Source organism: Vitis riparia, chromosome 10 (assembly GCF_004353265.1).
Source record: "Vitis riparia cultivar Riparia Gloire de Montpellier isolate 1030 chromosome 10, EGFV_Vit.rip_1.0, whole genome shotgun sequence".
NCBI classification, from domain to species: Eukaryota; Viridiplantae; Streptophyta; class Magnoliopsida; order Vitales; family Vitaceae; genus Vitis; species Vitis riparia.
In genome coordinates this window covers 20791085-20810907 of record NC_048440.1, presented here as the reverse complement: position 1 = coordinate 20810907, position 19823 = coordinate 20791085, and the positions used below count along the sequence as shown (strand labels likewise).

General features: G+C 29.7%; 1 protein-coding gene across 2 annotated transcripts; it reads right to left on the bottom strand.

Moving 5' to 3' along the window:
• Positions 1 to 4483: 4483 nt before the first annotated feature.
• On the bottom strand, positions 4484 to 5870 carry LOC117923739 (early nodulin-75-like). 2 transcript variants are annotated; one of them, XM_034842172.1, is made up of 3 exons: positions 5775 to 5870; positions 5460 to 5541; positions 4486 to 5312 (listed from the first exon to the last, which is right to left on the bottom strand). In XM_034842172.1, the coding sequence occupies exons 1-3, from the start codon at positions 5781 to 5783 to the stop codon at positions 4681 to 4683; spliced, it is 723 nt and encodes a 240-aa protein (XP_034698063.1). In that variant the 5' UTR covers positions 5784 to 5870; the 3' UTR covers positions 4486 to 4680. The 2 variants fall into 2 exon arrangements, with proteins under 2 accessions (XP_034698064.1, XP_034698063.1); XM_034842173.1 differs by lacking the exon at positions 5775 to 5870 and having other exon boundaries at positions 4484 to 5314; positions 5460 to 5547.
• Between the last annotated feature and the right edge of the window lie 13953 nt (positions 5871 to 19823).

Below are 19823 nucleotides of genomic sequence, written 5' to 3'. Positions count from 1 at the left end.
ACCCAACCTCAAATTTCAACCAAACATAAACACACCGTTAGTTGAGAGAAAACCGGTTTCCATATCACTTTCATTTTTGTTATAGAGCAAACTCTCCTTAATGTTTCTCCATTGTTAATTATTGCATTGCTCTCATATCCATGCATTTTCCTCTCTTTTGGCCTTACGTCTTTTCTCACTTGTCTTTTCCACAGCATAATTCGCAATTTTTTATTTTTTATTTAAGATGGGTTTGTATATTCTGTCCATAATCAACCTGCACACGTTACAGCAAGGAGGAAGTTAGCATAATGCTTGAAGAATTCTAGAGGTAACTTCACCTGGAAGGCACAATTATAGAATTTAATATCGCCATTTTTGACCCTAATCACACTCTGCAATGCCACCAGCAAACTTCAAATGAAATAAATATTTTAGTACAGTGCTGGGGTTTCAATTTTTGTAAAGAATTGAAATATTGGGAAATGAAGGCATCTTTGAATAATGGTTTTGTTTGATTGAATGGGGAAAAGGATGGTGTCCAAGATTACATCCACCGCAAGTTATGACAAAGGTGTCGATGTTTGGATGTGGATTGCAGATACATGAGACACTGCACAACTTGCAGAATTGTTTTAGAACCTGAAAGATTACAAAGTACCAAGAGGGTTGCAGACTTAAGTCTTTTATTTTTGACCAACTCTTTAGAAGAGTCGCATTGGGCTATAAAGGAGGTTACCCCTGACTCTCAAAATACCAATTTTTCATAGAGTTCTTCTAAAATTTCTAGCATTCTGCTTCCCTCTCCACTCATTCATACATCTATCTGAAGGAGAAATATTTTAGAACTCGAACTGTACAGTCTTACTTGTAGAGTGCATGCATCCAAGGCAAGATTTACTAATTGTTGAATCCAAGAGGTAAACCACTAATACCCTAGTACATCAAGTTTATCTTCAAGAAGAGTGAATCTATTTTAAGGACAATTCTCACACCTCAGCCTATCCTTGATAAGTTTCTAGTTCCTAATTATGTTGATTACTTGTGTGTTTTTGGGCTAATCCTCTGTTTTAATACCCTTAGAACAACATCTCCATCCTTTCAACATTGCCCACAATCTCAAAATGCATTCAACAACACCAAACACACATATACCTACATACATATATATATAACACCAGGAAATTTATAGTGCAGTTTCTTGATCTTCTTCTATCAGCGGTCACACCCAAGATCAACCTTCAACACCATAATCGTACCCTGCAATAACAAATACCCACAAAGATATGGCAAATATATAATAAAAAATAAAAATAATAAAAAAAGACCAGCGAAAAAAATATGAAATTCAGGTGAAGAAATCACATGGGTGTGAAGGGATTGAAGAGATCAGAGGCACAGACACCTCTGGTGAGCTGTGAGCAATGGGAACTGAGCTTTGAATTGAGTTGAACGAAGAAAAAGACTGGTTTCTTTATTAAGTGGGAACGGACCAGGTTAGGCTGAGGTGGCCCCCCTTGGTTGGTCAAACTTTTTGAGTCTTTGGATGTCAACCCAGTCAGATGTGGGAAAATACACTTTTCCCAATTATTAAACATAAACACCCATGTAAATAACTAAATAGTATTTAATATAATTATATAGTTGAGTTATAAATAAGTTATTAGTTAATTAAATATGAAAATTTTAAAATTTGGAAATAGGAGAGTGAAGAAAACACACTATTAAAAAAATAATAATAAAATTTCAAATACAAAATAGAAATTACCAAAAATTTAATTTTATTATAAAAATTATAATAAAACAAATTTTTTGACATAGCGAGGAAAAAAAATGATGAAATTAAAATAAATAAATAAATAAACTAAGAATATCAAATAGATTTTATGAAAAATTTTGTTTGTTTTTATATTCTATCTAAAAATTTATATATATATTTATTTAAATCCTTGAGAATTAGTTTTTTTTTTTTTTGGTAAATAACATTGAAATGAAATTACTTTTTATCTTTTGAAACTAGAAATTAAATTTATATGTTTAAGGGGAGGCCATGTTTAAATTTTCTTACTGGTAAAATTGATCAAAAGTATACAAATTTTGAATGAAAATTTGAAAAATAATAAAATAATAAATAATACAAGCATTAAATTAGTCATTACAAAAAATAATATATGCATAGTAAAATTAGTAATAAAATATGGGGAATAACAAATATGACTTAAAAAATAAATAGTGAATATCAATTTAGAGATGAAAATTGTATTTTATTAATTTTCAATGCTTGAAAATATATTAAATTATATTTAATATTAAAATTATCATATATTCTACGACACAAAATAATAATATGTGCCCATTTATTTATTTTTATTTTTAAATATTTAAAATTTTATTTATTAACTTATATTTCACTTGAATGTAATTTCTTTAAATAAAGACAAAAATTAAAAATTAAAAAAAGTATTTTAATGAATCCCATAATAGGTATTTTTATTGAATATAATTAAAGTGACATTTCCTTGTTAGCTGAATAAGAAAAGTTAAAATATTTGGTTTTCTTATCCAATTAAAAATATTCAATTGATATTAATTAATATAATTAAATTAAATTTATTGATAATAAGTGGCTTTCAATTATTCACCTCATTATTTGGCTTAGTCTAATTAGACTAAAAACCTGTTTGACAATGATTTTAATAAATATTTTTAATATTTAATAAATTTTATTATTCAAGTATTAAATTGATTAAAAACATTGTTTTAAAATCAATACTAAACACTAGACGCGTGAAATCTTAATTATTCACACGCAATTAATCCTTAGAAAAGAACAAGGAAGATTGAATGGATAAGATAAAGGGCTGGCCCCATTCAGAATACACGCATCTCTTGTGTCATTGTACGAGTTTAGCGTGATCACATGGCCATGAAATAGACTGGAGTGACCTATGCAGCTGCCATCCTTAGTACTCACCCACAAATAGATTATTCTACAGAGCCTCTTCTGCCGACAGTGGCCTCCTTAATTAATTTCTTCGGTTATTTTCAATCAACTTCCTTCCTCTTCTTTTTTTCTTTTGTGGCTTTCTTTGCCTGCAGGTACATATATACTTATCATATATTTAAGCAGCTTAATTCTTTCACCAAATGAACCTCTTCCTTCTTCAATGTTCTTTCTTCTTGTTGGGACCACTGAAATGGATGCCTCCTCCCCTCATTTTTCTTGTGTATAATCATCAAGATAGTGGTCTATTTTGGTCCCCCCCCTGGTTGCTAATTTCTCTGCCTAAGATAGGAATGATGATGATAAAAGACCATAAATGACGCCATTTGGTCACTGATGGAGTGCCATTTGGTTGGATCATCCAAAGGTGTTGGGTGAGTCCCTGCCTTATCTATTCCTTCTTATAGTGACAGCCAACTACTATGGAAGCAACTACTTAATGCATGTCAATTTGAAACCAAAGGTTTCTCAGAGAGAATATGTACAAAGTGACTGTACTATGATTCCCATCAGCCATCGGAACAGGGGACTAAGAGAAGATTAGGCAGATGTTTAAGAGAAGATTGAGGGTGTTGGATCAACAGCCAGGAATTATTCTCGACCAACCCAACATAAAATAAATTTCAACCAAACATAAACATACCGTTAGTTGAGAGAAAACCGGTTTCCATGTCACTTTCATTTTTGTTATAGAGCAAACTCTCCTTAATGTTTCTCCATTGTTAATTATTGCATTGCTCTCATAATCAACCTGCACACTTTGCAGCAAGGAGGAAGTTAGCATAATGCTTGAAGAATTCTAGAGGTAACTTCACCTGGAAGGCACAATTATAGAATTTAATATTGCGATTTTTGACCCTAATCACACTCTGCAATGCCACCAGCAAACTTCAAATGAAATAAATATTTTAGTACAGTGCTGGGGTTTCACTTTTTGTAAAGAATTGAAATTTGGGAAATGAAGGCATCTTTGAATAATGGTTTTATTTGATTGAATGGGGAAAAGGATGGTGTCCAAGATTACATCCACCGCAAGTCATGACAAAGGTGTCGATGTTTGGATGTGGATTGCAGATACATGAGACACTGCACAACTTGCAGAATTGTTTTAGAACCTGAAAGATTACAAAGTACCAGGAGGGTTGCAGAGTTTTCCAGTGCCAGAACCAAGATCACTTAATTGGTCCTAAACAAGGCCATGTTAAAAACCGGGGTGAACAGAATATTCATGATGGAAATGTGCCTGTTTCATCTGTTTTGGATGTTCCATACCGGTTTTTGAGGTATTTTGAGTGTTGGAACATTCAGGATGTCTTAAAGAAATGGCAGTTTTCTGCCTAGACAAGCAATGAACAGTGAAAATTGGATGCTTATTCAGTGATCATCAAAAGAGCCTTTTCTAAGACCCCTGTCGAAGAAATTGACTTGCTCTAAGAAAGGAGAAAGGAAAGTGAGATACACTATGGAAAGAAAATGATTATAGAAAGACTTATTACTTGATGAATACCATAACAATCACCAACATCCATTGATCCACAAACATTAGGGCACCAACATTATTATTAATGCTTTTGCCTATACAACCTTTATGTTATGAAAAAGAAAGAACCCCAAATGCTCCCAAAAGAACTGATTCAACACCCCACTGAGGAAAGGGATTAAAGATCCAGATAAAGACAATCAACATGGATTGCCATTCACATGATGGTGCATGCTGGATTTTCTTCAGTAAAGTATTCACAGCGGCAGCCATAGCTCCTGTTGCAGCGACACCCAGAAGGCCAGCCGCCATAAGGCTCATCATAGGATGGCACTAGCCTCACATATCCATCATAGGTTGATGGTCGTTGGTATGGAATACCATGGCCATGGTGGCATGGGCCACCATGCCCCAGATCAAAACATGGCTTACAGCACACTGCAACTGGATAGACTTGTGGGTAACCTGGTACTGGAGCAGGTGCAGGTGGCTTTTCAGATTTTTGCGGCTTCTCCGGCGGCTTCTCCGGCTGCGGTTTAGGCTTCTCCGGCGGCTTCTCCGGCTGCGGTTTAGGCTTCTCCGGCGGGGGCTCTTTAGGCTTCTCTGGTGGGGGTTTTTGCTTCTCAGGCGGCGTTTTAGTCTTCTCCGGCGGGGGCTCTTTTGGCTTCTCCGGCGGGGGTTTTGCCTTCTCCGGTGGGGGCTTAGGCTTCTCCGGTCCTATAATCTCAATCCACTTGATGGTTTTGCCGCCTTTGCAGATAAGCTTTTCTCTGATCTTATGAGGGCTGCAGCATACTACTTTGATCATCACTATGTTTTCCTTCTCAAAGAAAGCCTGGTCTCGTATTTCTCTTGTTCATAAAATTCAACACCAAAATCCAAACAAACAACTCAATTCTTCATCCTTTCAACATTGCCCACAATCTCAAAATGCATTCAACATTCACAAAACCTAAAAATTCAACTACACCAAACACATATATATAAGACTCTCACCAGGAAATTTGCAGAGCAGTTTCTTGATCTTCTTGTAACAGCGGTCACACTCAAGATCAACCCCCAGCTTCATAGTCGTAACCTGCAATATTATCAATCAAAGAATTAGAAATGATTAGAAGAATTATCCAATGCCAGTGGTGAAGAGAAAATATTTTTTTCTGACATGGGTAATCAAGAACGAAAGGCCAAACCCAGAAAGATTTGGCAGATATCCAAAAAAATAAAAAAGAAACAGCCAAGAAAAAATATGAAATTCAGATGAGAAAAATCAAATGGGTGTGAAGGGATTGGAGAGATTAGAGCCACAGAGACCTCTGGCATGGCTGTGAGCAGTGAGTGATGATGGGGGTCTGCTCAGAACTTAGTAGGATGAAGAGAGAGTGGTATTATCTAGTGAGAAAGGGGGAGGTTAGGCTGCGGTGGCCACTTATAAATTATAATATGACCAAACATTTTTTTAATCTTTAGAGGTCAGGCCAATCATATTTCGACACGTTGCATACGAATTTCATTTCATCATCAATTTTGTCTATATCTTGGATGGCCAACAATTGCTGACTCTACCATCTTTGATTGCATGTGAAGGCATTGATCGACCCATCTCACCTTCCTTCCTTCCTTCCTTCCTTGCATTAAAAAAATTATATGTTCATGAGGTGCAATTATGGATCATGAACCCCCATGTGGGAACCGTACACGTGTCCCCAGATTATTCATTAATGCTTGACAGCTGACACCCATCTCCATGTCACTTGATCCTGTGGTGTAGAGCCAGTATCAATGGAGGAAATTCTGTGGGCTAATGATACATGGAGAGTGAGACAACCCCTGCAGGCTCAACCAAACGCTCCAACTCTAACCCCACCTTTGTTCTTGAGCTTGTGGGCCTGACCTAAGACGGCTAACCAATTTTTCTTCTCTCTTAGGCTTGGAGAGGATTAAGAAAAGGTTGCTCACTCATGTATCACGTATATGACTTTAGGGTTTTTCGATGCCACCGAAAACCTATCTTTTTATATTATTATCAAAAATAAAATAAAATATTATATCACCGGATGGGTAGGTAACGTAAAGTTTTCAATGACTTCAAATTAAGTGGAGAAATCCAAAGCAACATAATCAAGTTTTATTGGGAAGTTGTAAATTGATTCAATTACATTTTCGATAGATGGAAGTATCATACCTTGATGACGTTGGAGTATGAACCTTTATCTTCTTCTTCAAGTTTGAGATTAAGGTCCTAAACTCTTTTCTAAGTAAAAAAAAAATTGAGTTTTTTTAATTTAAAATAAAATTAACATAAGAATTTAGAATAAAAAGTTATTTACGGTATAAACTCATTTTTAATTTTATTTTATGTCTTAAGTTATTTCATATTTAATAAAAAATTTAGAATAATAATATTATCCGTTAATTATTAATATTTTTAATTTTGTCTTGATCTTAACTAAAACAAAAATCAAAAAGTTATTGGGAACATGTTGTAAGTTTAAGGTTTGTTAGGTAAATGTTTTCGAAAATAGTTTTGAAAACAAGTTTTTAAGAATGATTTTTAAAAATTGTTTTCTAATTTTTATAAAACAAAAGTATATTTAGAAACTTAAAATATTTTTAACATGTTTTAAATATTTTTAAATATGTTTTAAAAATAATTTTTATGTCTAATATTTTATTTTTAATTGTTTTACATATTTATATAATTATTTTTTAAAACAACCCTAAAAAAACAAATAAAAATAGTATAAAATAACTAAAATATGTTTTAAGGGTGTTTTTAAGAATAAAAAATAGAAAACGATTTTTATTTGTCAAACCTGTCTTCCTATTTTTATTTTTTATTTTTTTTGTTTTAGGAGATAGAAAATTGTCATGTAGTGTATACGTGTTTGCATTTCTTCCTCTCCTTTTTTTTTTCTTTTCTTTTTTTTTTTTGAAAGATTCTTCCTCTTCATAATTCATATATTCCCTTTTCTCTTCTGGTCTGGTTGTATCAAGAATCCAAGGATGGAATACAGGAAGAGTCTAATATACATGCTTGGTAAAACCATACTTACTAGGCTTTCACTGAACTCTTTCTTTCTGACATAGATTGGTTCCTTAAAGCAAAGACACGGTACATATCATGGACTTAAGCTTTTGACATGATTGAAACCTAGCTTCATCCACTATAGTAAATAAAGTCCTCTTTGAGAGTATTTAGTGCTGCAAACTGGTTTTGCTTTTGTGTTAGAATTCAAAAAGCTTCATCAGTGGGGTGCTGTTGAGAAATTTGTTGGCTCACCTAGCTGATATTTGGTACCTAGGTTTAGTTCCTTCATATGTCGGCAAGTCAATTTCTTTGGTGACCCTAAATCTTGCTTGGGAAGCTTCTCGTGAAGATCAAATATAACTTTTAAGAGCATACGTATAAAACTCTCAATCATGGGTCATTCAGATCTTAATACGAATGAGAAGACCCAGGTAACCTAAAGTTAAATGCCGTACGAAACATGGGTTAAGACTTCAGATTAGTGGATTGGATTACCAAAAGAGGAGTGAATCATGCTTTCCTCTTAATAAGATTTAGAAACATTAATGGTTGAGTACCATCTTTAAGAGTTGTGTGGTGTGGGTGGATTCAGTGTCAATCAAGTGTCCAAAAAGTCACCTAATATCAATCAGTGATTTTGGAAGTGGCATCTGGGTTCAACCATGGTTGTTGCCAGGATGTTCTTTTGATTATCATCTCCTTCATTGTTAGGCAGTAGGCCTTAACTAACTTGCTACCTTTCATGCTACTTAATCATCATTGTATCACTTTCAGCCACTCTTCTTTTTCACTGCCACTGCCTCCTGCTTTTTTGTTCTTTTATATTGGGTGTAATTTCGATTCCTTATAAACTCAGACCCTCTCCAATTCTTATTCAAAACCCATGTATACAAATTTCATTGTGATCCCTTCCTGTTTATGTTAATATTTGCATTGATTTGGGGAAATTCTTAGGGACTTGGCCAAATTTTTGGGGTAAAAATAGTGCTTTTGAGCAAAAGGTTGGCACAAAATTCTAATTATTTATGGATGTTAATAAAAATATGAAAATATTTTTATATATTTAGTATAATTGTCTTGTATATGTGTAAACATATAATATATATATATATATATATATATATATATATATATATATATATATATATTTGATATTTATGGGAATATAAATAATTTTTTTTTTAATAATTTGGTATGAAAAAAGCAAAGAAAATGAAAAAAAAATTATATATACATAAATTCATAGTTTACAAATTTGTATGTCTTATATAGTTGTTATTTAATTAATTTAAAAAAAATAAAAAATAATAATAATCGAACATTTAATTAATGAAAAAAAAACATGTATTATATAATTATTATTTAATTAAATTTTAAAAATAAAAAATTACGAAATTTTAAAATAAAAATAATAATAATGGAAGGTAAAACTAATAAAAATAAATTAATATAAAATGTCCTATATAATTATTATTTAATTAAATTTAAAAAATAAAAATTATGAAATTATAAAATAATAAATAATAATAATTAAATGGTAAATTGATAAAAAAATATTAAAAACTATATAAATATTAAATATATTTTTTTATTAAAAAAATATTATTTTAAAAAAAATTAAAAAATAATTTTGTAGTAATTATTCCGAGGTGCCCATGTGGCGCCCATTGATAAATAAAAACCCTAAGTTAGAGACAGTGGCTGATGGACCTGTCCAATGACCTTGACTGCAGACTGGGCGACTTGTATTAATGGGCTTGGCAGAACATTACTTTTGCTTTTTTACTCCATGAAGCTACCATCTTAATTGAAGTGAGAGTTGTCACTTTCACAAATACAAATATCAAATCAATTAACTATACCTCTCCTCTTTCATAGATAATGACTTCTCTTTCTCTTTATTTTGTTTGCTTTTTATTTCCACTTTTTCTTTGCAAAAGCATTTTCTTCTTTTTCTTTTTATTTTTTTCCTTTTTTCAATTAACATTGACTCAATATTTTTAGAATCAGGTCTATCATTAAATTAAAAAAATTATGGATTCATAATTCAGTAGTCTAACCAGTAGTTGAATCGTAGTTGGACTGATGATGTCATAAATATATCATTTATATTTTACTAAAATTTAAATAATTTTTAAAATTATAAATATATATATATATATATATATATATATATATAATTGAAATACAATAATATGTATTTTTCATCTTTTATATAAATATATTAATAGTTTAAATTTTATTAAATAAAACAAATATAATATTTAAATGTGAAAATATATCTTAAAAATGGAAGTATATTATATATGTTAAATATTTGAGATGACTTTTCTAAATAATATATCTATTTTATTATTATCCTTTTTACAACTGCTAGTCCAGACTCCAAACCGATGACTAGCAGGTTGGTGAAAGTGAAACCATACTTATCTTGAACCTATGGACCAAGCCCCAGGCCCGCAGGTTATGCATGTTTAAATGCTGATTTTTCTTTAAATCAGCTGTTATGCTTGTCCCACATTAGAAAAGAACATATACAGACCTTTAAAATCTCGTTGGGCCATGGAAGGTTGGGCTATGCAAGTGTGCATGGCCCAACAACAAACTAGGCCCATTCTTCCAAAAAAAAAAATTAAAAACTGAGTGGAAAATTTGTTGAATTGAACCGTGCCAGTCCAAATCCCCTTTCGGCTCAAAATGTGAACCGGACTAGATCAAGATGAAAGCCTTATTTTATTTATTATTAAAAGAAAGAAAATAAAAATAAAAATAAAATATGATTTTTTTACTTGGAAAGACAATTTCATGAATTAGAAATGGATTCGAAGGGGAAGACAAAGTGTATGAATTAGGGATGAACTTGGAGTCACAATACCTCGTGGAAAGGAATGAGATAAGCCGTGACACTTCTATAAGCTTGTATATTTACTAACTTCAATGTTTAAGTAAAGGGAAAGTTTTTGGCATTCAATTAATTAATCAATAAATACAAAACTAATGGATTATATATAAATATAAATATAAATACAAAACTAATTAGGGCTTAGGCTTCTCAGGCTCTTTTGGCTCCTCCGCTACTGTAATCTCAATACTCTTGATGGTTCCGCCGGCTTTGCAGATTAGCTTGTCTCTGATCTCATGAGGGCTGCTGCCTACTACTTTGATCACCACTGTGTTTTCCTCCTTAAAGAAAGTCTGGTCTCGTATTTCTCTTGTTCATAAAATTCAACACCAAAATCCAAACAAACAACTCAATTCTTTATCCTTTCAACATTGCCCACAATCTCAAAATGCATTCAACATTCACAAAACCTAAAAATTCAACTACACCAAACACATATATATAAGACTCTCACCAGGAAATTTGCAGAGCAGTTTCTTGATCTTCTTGTAACAGCGGTCACTTTCAAGATCAACCCTCAGCCTCATAGTCGTAACCTGCAATATTATCAATCAAAGAATTAGAAATGATTAGAAGAATTATCCAATGCCAGTGGTGAAGAGAAAATATTTTTTTCTGACATGGGTAATCAAGAACGAAAGGCCAAACCCAGAAAGATATGGCAGATATCCAAAAAAAATAAAAAAGAAACTGTCACGCCCCGAGACCCACTCCAAGGGCATGACGGTCATTTCACACTTCAAACCCGAAGGCTTACAGTGTAACCTGACCCAAACACTTATCTTGTAATCGGAAGTTACCAATTACCAAGTACCTGTTCAGAGTAGCGGAAACAATCTAAAATCCTCAAAATTCAATTTCCAAATAACTTCCAAATACCAAATTATCCAAATGAACATAACTAACAGTTAAAACAAAATCCAACATCAAATCCTAAGTCAAATCCTAATGATGACCATTCCTCAGCCTAGCCATCACTCCTCACCCGAACTAAGAGTACCTGAAAAATTTTCAACAATTGGGAATGAGCTCACAGCCCAATAAGGAATATTAATGCAATTCATGGATCAAATATTTTCATTTCAAATAGGAGATATCATTTTTTTTTTTTCATCAAATATCAGAGTTTCAACAATACTAATATATTCAAAATTCAACCAACCATTTTCATATCAAATTCAAACACTTTCACATAAGATTCAATCAAATTCATTCAATTTTCATTACTCTGGTTATCAAATATCAAATGCCCAATTAGGTGGGACTTTTCAAATGGGTGGCTAGCCTCAAATTGTTCCTGGTGGAAGGAACCAAACACTACTAGTACTAGTAACCTCTAACCAAACCCCTAGAGGCTGGGGTCCAAATCAATTACATTCCCACCATGAAATGTAAAGGTCAACTATTATATCCCGTTGACAGGGCTGAATAGTCAACTATTATATCCCGTTGACAAGGGCCGAATAAACCAGAGTGATGTTTTTGTTCAAGTATTCAAATTTACACAACATAATATCTCCATATTTTGTGTCATAAATAAAACAAAACATTCCAACATAATATTTAGTGCAAAACAGTTTGATCCATGCATGGTAACAAAATATCATTTTCTTTTCCACAATTCAAAATAACATATAAGATAATTTAATTTTATAAATATTGCATTAACTTCCCTTACCTCAAAATATGCAAAGACCTTGAAGGAAAAATAATCCTGAAAAGTCTACTCCTCACCTAACACAATAAAAATACCACTATTACTATTTACCTCAAAATATAAATCTGATAATCCTAAAATTTCTAAATGTTAAGATTAATATTTTTTTATTAACAAAGTAATAATTTAATTACTCTATTCCTTATTTAATTAAAATTAATAAATTCTCAATTTGTTTCTAATAACACATTACTAATTTAATTAAATTACAATTTTATTTTATTATAAAATTCTATATATATAATATATATATTTTGCCAAATCTCTCATTCTATTTATTACAAAAAAAAGACCATTATTACTATTATCTTATTTATTAATCTAACACTAAATGTTATTATTATTATTATTATTTTAATTAAACAATTCAAAATTCATTTATGTCTCTCGGGTACACCAAACCAAGAAAAGCAAGTTTTTTTTTTTTTGCCATCATCATGATTCATTATATATATATATATATATTATATCAAAGGCTTCCTTCAAGGCACACGCCCCCTTTTTCTTTTCTTTTCTTTTTTTTTTTTCTTTTTTTTTTTTCTTGTTTTTTTTTTTCTTGCTTCCAGTAGCATAACACGCGTTCTTTTTTTTCTTTTTTCTTTTTTTTAAATTAACCCTAACCTAAAATTGAAACTTTCCAAGGAATTTTTTTTTTTCATCTAATAAAATTTAAGATCTCCCAAATTCCAACAATAAAATCAAAATCTTAAATTTTTTTATTATTTTGATATTAAAACAAATTAAAAATAAAATAATCTAACCCTAATCTAGATTTGGGGTTTTCCAAAAAATATATCTAATGTGTTTGAAATTAATCAATGAATCTAAAATAATAATCTAGGGGTTAGAAACTTACCTATAGAGGTTTGTTCTTCAAACCTTAAAATCTGACCTCAACTCACGTTCTCTGGAAACTTTCTGCGAACAGGAATACGATTCAAAAAAGAATAGGAAGAAGAAAATTTTCTATTTATACCTAGGGTATTATTCGTAAAATTACCTTTTCACCTCTCTTCCATTTTATTAAATTAATTAATTTAATATCATTATTAAAAATTTCTAAATTACCCTTTAAAAGAAAACTTGGGCGTTACAGAAACAGCCAAGAAAAAATATGAAATTCAGATGAGAAAAATCAAATGGGTGTGAAGGGATTGGAGAGATTAGAGCCACAGAGACCTCTGGCATGGCTGTGAGCAGTGAGTGATGATGGGGGTCTGCTCAGAACTTAGTAGGATGAAGAGAAATAGTGGTTTTATCTAGTGAGAAAGGGGGAGGTTATGCGGACTTTTCACTATAGTACGGTAATTTAAAAAAATTATCCTTAAATTATTATAACAGAAGAAATTATTCCACTTTCTTAATTATTCTTAAAAATTATTCTTAATTTAAGAGGTCACATCGTGTTTCGGAAATGTCTCCATCTTTTTTCCACTTTCTTCATCGCTACAGCTGTTTTCACTGATTGATGGTAATAATGGAAGCCCTTAACAGCATTGCAGATACATGGACTCCACAACAACAATAATAATTGTAGGGAATTCGTGTACAGGAATCCAAGGCTGAAGATTTTTGTCTTTGTTTGAAAATGCAAGCATGATTCGTGTACAGGTACATGGTCTTCAGTGATTTCACACTCAATCTCATTTAATTTACATATTCATTTTTAAGCCAAAAATGTAATCATTAGACTGATTCTTTTTAAAACCATTTATAATAATAAAAAAAATTACAAAATTATTTGTATAAATTAAGAGCTTGTTAGATATCAAACAAATTTTATATCTTTATTTTCAATTTTTTGTTATCAAATTTAAAAGTAAAAAGTAAAATACATTACCAAACATGTTTTACGAAATTAGTTTTAATTTTTTTATTTAAAAAATAAACAATGAGAAATAAATTTTGAAGAAATGTTTAAATAATATTATATATTTATTTTTTAAATCAGTCATTGAGATGTTATATATTTTTATTTTAAAAAATTAAAATTAAGATGAGATGTCTTTTATAATGAGAGTTTATAATATTATATTAAAATCGCATCATATTGCCAAGTTCTGGAGGTAAAAATTAATTAGTAATTAAGTGGGTGATTCCCATAATACTTCATCCATCTGTTTTCGTTTTTTTTTTTTAAATAATAATAATAATAATACCAATGATGTTATAAGTTTGGAAATAGGCCGACTTCTAGCTTGTATAAGCATTATTTTTAAGTTGACAAAAAAAAAAAATCTAAATTATGATTATTAAAAAACAACATAGAGAACTTTAAGCATTTGAAGTAAATGATCTTATGGTTTTTGTTTAAAGCATGTTTTAATGAGATAAGTAAGTGATCGTCATTGTGAATGCCCACTCATCTATTTGATAATTTAAAAACATGTATGATAAATAAATTATGATTATTTTTTATAGTTGGAGAAGAGATTAAATGGAAATAATTTAGCAAAAATTAGATCATATCCCATATATTATATCTTAAAACATGTATGATAAATAAATTATGATTATTTTTTATAGTCAAAGAAGATATTAAAGTAGCCAAAGGAGACTGAAACTTGATTGACTTGTGGGAGTGACATGCAGGTAGTGAATGGAAGACAAAGGAATTTAAAGTCATTGAATGTGAGACTTTTCTCAATAGTACGGTAATTTAAAAAAATTATTCTTAAATTATTGTAGTAGAAGAAGTTATTATAAATATATAGTAGTTTTTGCCATCTAGGGGAGAGGGTGAACGGATAAATTTTTTTTTTAACCAAAATCATCTTTTCAAAAGATGATTTTATTTCCATTTGAAAAAAAAATAAAAATTCAAAAGGGAAATCTTCTTTTCATTAAAAAAAAAATTAATATTTTTTTTAAATATTTATTACAAATTAAAAAAAAACCCCAAGGGAAATCGTCTCTTCAAGAGACGATTTCCCATGAAAATATATATATATATATATATATTTTTAAAAAAAATTCCCCAAATTAAAAAAAGAAAAAAAAAATCCTCAAGGGAATTCATCTCTTCAAGAGACGAGTTCCCATGAAAAAAAATCTCAAATTATAAAATAAAAAATCCTCAAGGGAACTCATCTCTTAAAGAGACGAGTTCCCATGAAAAAAATATATATTTTTTTTAAATCCCAAATTAAAAAATATATATATATATATATATCCTCTTCCCATGAAAAAAAATTAATATTTTTTTTTAAAAAAAATCCCAGATTATAAAATAAAATAAAATAAATCGTCAAGGGAACTCGTCTCTTGAAGAGACGAGTTCCCATGAAAAAAAATTAATATTTTTTTTAAAAAATTTCAAATTATAAATAAATAAACAAATAAATAAATAAAAGCCTCAAATTATAAAATAAAATAAAAAATTGGGAAATCATCTCTTCAAGAGACGAAAAGACGATTTCCCTTGAGGATTTTTTTTTTTAATTTGGGATATTTTAAAAAAATATATTAATTTTTTTTCATGGAAACTCGTATCTTGAAGAGACGAGTTCGATTTTTTATTTTTATTTTTATTTTTTTTAATTTGGGATTTTTTTAAAAAAAATATTATTTTTTTTCATGGGAACTCGTCTCTTCAAGAAACGATTTCCTTTGGAATTTTTTTATTTATAATTTGTAATAAATATTTAAAAAAATATTAATTTTTTTTAATGGGAAATCATCTCTTCAAGAAATGATTTCCCTTTTGAATTTTTATTTTTTTTAAAATGGAAATAAAATCGTCTTTTAAAAAGACAATTTTGGTTAAAAAAAATTTATCCGTTCACCTTCTTTTCTAGGTGGCAAAAACTATCATCTATTTATAATAACTTTTTCTACTATAATAATTTAAAAATAATTTTTTTAAATTATCGTATTATTGAGAAAAGTATGAAGTTAGGCTGTGGTGGCCACTTATAAATCATAATATGACCAAACTTTTTTTGAATCTTTAGAGGTCAGGCCAATCATATTTCGACACGTTAAATGACGAATTTCACTTCATCATCAATTTTGTCTATATCTTGGATGGCCAACAATTGCTGACTCTACCATCTTGATTGCATGTGAAGGCTTTGATCGACCCATCTCACCTTCCTTCATTCCTTCCTTCCTTCCTTCCTTCCTTCCTTCCTTCCTTCCTTCCTTGCATTAAAAAAATTATATGTTCATGAGGTGCAATTATGGATCATGCACCCCCATGTGGGAACCGTACACGTGTCCCCAGATTATTCATTAATGCTTGACAGCTGACACCCATCTCCATGTCACTTGATCCTGTGGTGTAGAGCCAGTATCAATGGACGAAATTCTGTGGGCTAATGATACATGGAGAGTGAGACAACCCCTGCAGGCTCAACCAAACGCTCCAACTCTAACCCCACCTTTGTTCTTTAGCTTGTGGGCCTGACCTAAGACGGCTAACCAATTTTTCTTCTCTCTTAGGCTTGGAGAGGATTAAGAAAAGGTTGCTCACTCACGTATCTTTTTATATTATTATCAAAAATAAAATAAAATATCATATCACCGGATGGGTAGGTAACGTAAAGTTTTCAATGACTTCAAATTAAGTGGAGAAATCCAAAGCAACATAATCAAGTTTTATTGGGAAGTTGTAAATTGATTCAATTACTTTTTCAATAGGTGGAAGTTTCATACCTTGATGACGTTGGAGTATGAACCTTTATCTTCTTCAAGTTTGAGATTAAGGTCCTAAACTCTTTTCTAAGTCAAAAAATTGAGATTTTTTAATTTAAGATAAATTAATATAAAAATTTAGAATAAAAAGTTGTTTATGATATAAACTCATTTTTAATTTTATTTTATGTCTTAAGTTATTTCATATTTAATAAAAAATTTAGAATAATAATATTATCCGTTAATTATTAATATTTTTAATTTTGTCTTGATCTTAACTAAAACAAAAATCAAAAAGTTATTGGGAACATGTTGTAAGTTTAAGGTTTGTTAGGTAAATGTTTTCAAAAATAGTTTTGAAAACAAGTTTTTAATAATGATTTTTAAAAATTGTTCTCTAATTTTTATAGAACAAAAGTATATTTAGAAACTTAAAATATTTTTAACATGTTTTTAATATTTTTAAATATATTTTAAAGATAATTTTTATGTCTAATATTTTATTTTTAATTGTTCTACATATTTATATAATTATTTTTTATAACAACCCTAAAAAAAATGAAAATAATATAAAATAACTAAAATATGTTCCTTAAAAATAGGGTGTTTTTAAAAATAAAAAATAGAAAACGATTTTTATTTGTCAAACCTGTTTTCTTTTTTTTATGTTTTATTTTTTTTTTGTTCTAGAAGATAGAAAATTGTCATGTAGTGTATACACTTGTTTGCATTTCTTCCTCTCCTTTTTTTTTCTTTTTTTTTAGAAAGATTCTTCCTCTTCATAATTCATATATTCCCTTTTCTCTTCTGGTCTGGTTGTATCAAGAATCCAAGGATGGAATATACAGGAAGAGTTTAATATACATGCTTGGTAAAACCTTACTTACTAGGCTTTCACTAAACTCCTTTCTGACGTAGATTGGTTCCTTAAAGCAAAGACATGGTACATATCATGGACTTAAGCTTTTGACATGATTGAAACCTAGCTTCATCCACTATAGTAAATAAAGTCCTCTTTGAGAGTATTTAGTGCTGCAAACTGGTTTTGCTTTTGTGTTAGAATTCAAAAAGCTTGATCAGTGGGGTGCTGTTGAGAAATTTGTCGGCTCACCTAGCTGATATTTGGTACCTAGGTTTAGTTCCTTCACATGTCGGCAAGTCAATTTCTTTGGTGACCCTAAATCTTGCTTGGGAAGCTTCTCGTGAAGATCAAATATAACTTTTAAGAGCATACGTATAAAACTCTCAATCATGGGTCAGACAGATCTTAATACGAATGAGAAGACCCAGGTAACCTAAAGTTAAATGCCGTACGAAACATGGGTTAAGATTAGTGGATTGGATTACCAAAAGAGGAGTGAATCATGCTTTCCTTTTAATAAGATTTAGAAACATTAATGGTTAAGTACCATCTTTAAGAGTTGTGTGGCGTGGGTGGGTTCAGTGTCAATCAAGTGTCCAAAAAGTCACCTAATATGAATCAATTATTTTGGAAGTGGCATCTGGGTTCAACCATGGTTGTTGCCAGGATGTTCTTTTGATTATCATCTCCTTCATTGTTAGGCAGTAGGCCTTAACTAACTTGCTACCTTTCATGCTACTTAATCATCATTGTACCATTTTCAGCCACTCTTCTTTTTCACTACCACTGCCTCCTGCTTTTGTTCTTCTTTTATATTGGGTGGAATTTCTATTCCTTATAAACTCAGAGACCCTCTCCTTCAATTCTTATTCAAAACCCATGTTTACAAATTTCATTCTGATCCCTTCCTGTTTATGTTAATATTTGCATTGATTTGGGGAAATTCTTAGGGACTTGGCCAAATTTTTAGGGTAAAAATAGTGGTTTTGAGCAAAAGGTTGGCACAAAATTCTAATTATTTATGGATGTTAATAAAAATATGAAAATATTTTTATATATTTAGTATAATTATCTTGTATATGTGTATATATAAAAAATATATATATATTTGGTATTTATGGGTGTATAAATATTTTTTTAATAATTTGGTATGAAAAAACAAAGAAAATGAAAAAAAAAATTATATATACATAAATTCATAGTTTACAAATTTGTATGTCTTATATAGTTTTTATTTAATTAATTTTTTAAAAAAATAAAAAATAATAATAATCGAACATTTAATTAATGAAAAAAAAACATGTATTATACAATTGTTATTTAATTAAATTTTAAAAATAAAAAATTGCGAAATTTTAAAATAAAAATAATAATAATGGAAGGTGAAACTAATAAAAAATAAATTAATATAAAATGTCCTATATAATTATTATTTAATTAAATTTAAAAAATAAAAATTATGAAATTATAAAATAATAAATAATAATAATTAAAAGGTAAATTGATAAAAAAAAAAATAAAAACTATATAAATATTAAATAGATTTTTTTAAAAAAAATATTATTTTTAAAAAAATTAAAAAATAATTTTGTAGTAATTATTCCGAGGTGCCCATGTGGCGCCCATTGATAAATAAAAACCCTAAGTTAGAGACAGTGGCTGATGGACCTGTCCAATGACCTTGACTGCAGCAGACTGGGCGACTTGTATTAATGGGCTTGGCAGAACATTACTTTTGCTTTTTTACTCCATGAAGCTAACATCTTAATTGAAGTGAAAGTTGTCACTTTCACAAATACAAATATCAAATCAATTAACTATACCTCTCCTCTTTCATAGATAATGACTTCTCTTTCTCTTTATTTTGTTTGCTTTTTATTTCCACTTTTTCTTTGCAAAAACATTTTCTTCTTTTCCCTTTTATTTTTTTCCTTTATTCAATTAACATCGACTCAATATTTTTAAAATACCATTAAATCAAAAAAGTTATCGATTCATAATTCAGTAGTCTAATCGATAATTGAATCGTAATCGGATCGATGATATCATAAATATATTATTTATATTTTACTAAAATTTAAAATAATTTATATATATATATAAAATTGAAATACAATAATATGTATTTTTCATCTTTTATATAAATATATATTAATAGTTTAAATTTTATTAAATAAAACATATATAATATTTAAATGTGAAAATATATCTTAAAA